The sequence below is a fragment of the Gekko japonicus genome, unplaced genomic scaffold (assembly GCF_001447785.1).
Source record: "Gekko japonicus isolate JY-2015 unplaced genomic scaffold, Gekko_japonicus_V1.1 scaffold135, whole genome shotgun sequence".
NCBI classification, from domain to species: domain Eukaryota; kingdom Metazoa; phylum Chordata; class Lepidosauria; order Squamata; family Gekkonidae; genus Gekko; species Gekko japonicus.
The window spans coordinates 2,484,754-2,486,755 of record NW_015175359.1 but is presented as its reverse complement, the minus strand read 5'-3'; the positions used below and the strand labels follow the sequence as shown (position 1 = coordinate 2,486,755).

The 2,002-nt window shown below is 44.6% G+C and overlaps 1 protein-coding gene across 1 annotated transcript in view; it reads left to right on the top strand.

The window, feature by feature from the left end:
* Nucleotides 1-1,774: 1,774 nt before the first annotated feature.
* LOC107122261 (cell death activator CIDE-3-like) overlaps nt 1,775-2,002 on the top strand; it is a 5,482-nt gene continuing 5,254 nt past the window's right edge. The window contains exon 1 of the mRNA XM_015425300.1: nt 1,775-1,827. Coding sequence (XP_015280786.1) covers nt 1,775-1,827 — 53 coding nt within the window. The remainder of the gene's footprint in view (nt 1,828-2,002) is intronic.

The window sequence follows — 2,002 nt, the reverse complement described above, 5'->3', positions numbered from 1 at the left end:
CATATACATTGAGCCAGGTGCACAGATGAGGGTCGGCAGAGGGGCTCAGAGGTTTTGAGTGGTAAGTATGGAGAGCTGTTGATTGGGGTAAGCGGAGGCTTTTGTTATAGGGATTCTGAAATCTGGATGATATAAAGGATGTAGTAAAGAGAGAGGTCCTGGGATTTAGGTGGATAGAATCAGTTCTGAATTGTTCAAGGAAGCACAGGTGTTAAGACAGGGGCAGATGATTTAAATACTGAGCTTGGCAAGTCGTTATGTAGCTAATTCTCTTGATTCTTACAACCCACTAAAATAACTTGGGTCAAACCGTCTCTCTGTAGTAGCTTCTGTTTTATAGTTGTGTGTCTCTATAGCTGTGGTGCTTCCTAGGTAGAAAAAGTCTTGCAGCTATGGTCCCTACCCTAGTAACAGCTAGATGGGATTACTACGATGTCTGGAAGCTACAGTTGGTACAGAATGCTGTGTCTGGACTGTTGACTGGAGTGTGTTGTAGGGACCATATCTCTACAGTCTTGTTCCATCTACACTGGCTTCTAGTTTGCTTCTGGATTCAATTCAAGGTGCTGGTATTAACCTTTAAAGCACTGTATGTCCCGAGACCAAAATGCCCTAAGGATCGCCTCTTCCTGTATGAACCTACCTACACACTCCAGTCATCTTTGGAGGCCCTATTTAAATTGCCCCTGCCATTGGATGCTAGATGGGTGGCAGCCTTTAGAACTTGCTCCCCAGGGAAATTCACCCGTCTCCCTCTATCGGTGTCTTTTGCCAGTAGTAGGTGAAAACTTTTGTTCCTCTGGCATGCCCCCAATAATGGTTACTAGGGTTGCCAGCCTCCAGGTGGGGCCTGGAGTTCTCCTGGTTTTACAACTGAACCCCAGATAACAGAGATCAGCTCCCCTGGAGAAAATGGCTGCTTTGGAGGGTGCTCTATGGCATTGCACCATGCTGAGGCCCCTCCCCTCCCCAAACCCCACCTTCTCCCGGATCCACCCCCAAGATCTCCAGGTATTTTCCTACCCCAAACTGGCAACCCTAATGGTTATTGGTCCACTAGTATTGCTTGTTTATGTGTTTTAATTGAATTATTCTATAACTTTAACAGTACTTGTAATTGTCTTAAGTGTGTTTTAATGTTAGCCACCTTCTGGACCCCGATTGGGTACAAAGGCAGCATAAAAAAATTTAAATAAATAAATATAAGCTGTGCTTTTGTGTATCAGGGCTCTGTATGACTTTGTGCTGGCTGTACAAGTCTCCCTGGGTTGTGCCTTGTATTTCTGAACATGTTAAAAGGGACTTGGTGGCAAAAGAAGTCACACAGGCTCCAGGATGTGCCCTTGTCAATAACCTGCTTGAGTTCATTGAGTTCAATGCATTAAGATATGTATTGTATTAAACCAAGATGCTTGTAGCCTCTTAAGGCAGCTACCATCCAAGGTGTACTTACCTGGAAGTAAGCGCCACTGTATTCAGTAGGGCTTACTTCTGAGCAAATAGGCAGAGTTTGATAGGTGCAACACACAACTGAAACCTGGGGCACTCCTTGTTTCAAAACTTGTCTTTATCTGTAAGCTGAGAAAAAGAGGCTCTGAATCCAAGCATATGTTCAGTATGGTAGAACAATCTGATGCCCAAATACTGGGGCTCCACTATCATAAAACATTCTGACTTTGTAGTGCTTAGTCTCAAAAGCAATCAAGGAAGAAAACTAAGTGCCTTCTACTCTCCTATCGGTGCCTTGCATAGGTTGGAAAGATTGCTTGCAATAATGGATTATGCCATGAAATCTCTGAGCTTTCTCTCCCCACGATCTTTGTCCAGGTAAGTTCTTGCATCTCTTCATTCTAATGTGCCGATTCAAGGAAGAGATAGTCTGTTCCTGGTTGGGAGATGCTGGGGCTTTGTAATACATAGCATCTGCTACCTCTATGAAGGTACATGCTGTCCTGCTTAGTCACTAACAATGGCCCCGGTCACACAGGCAGGAAAATGCGGG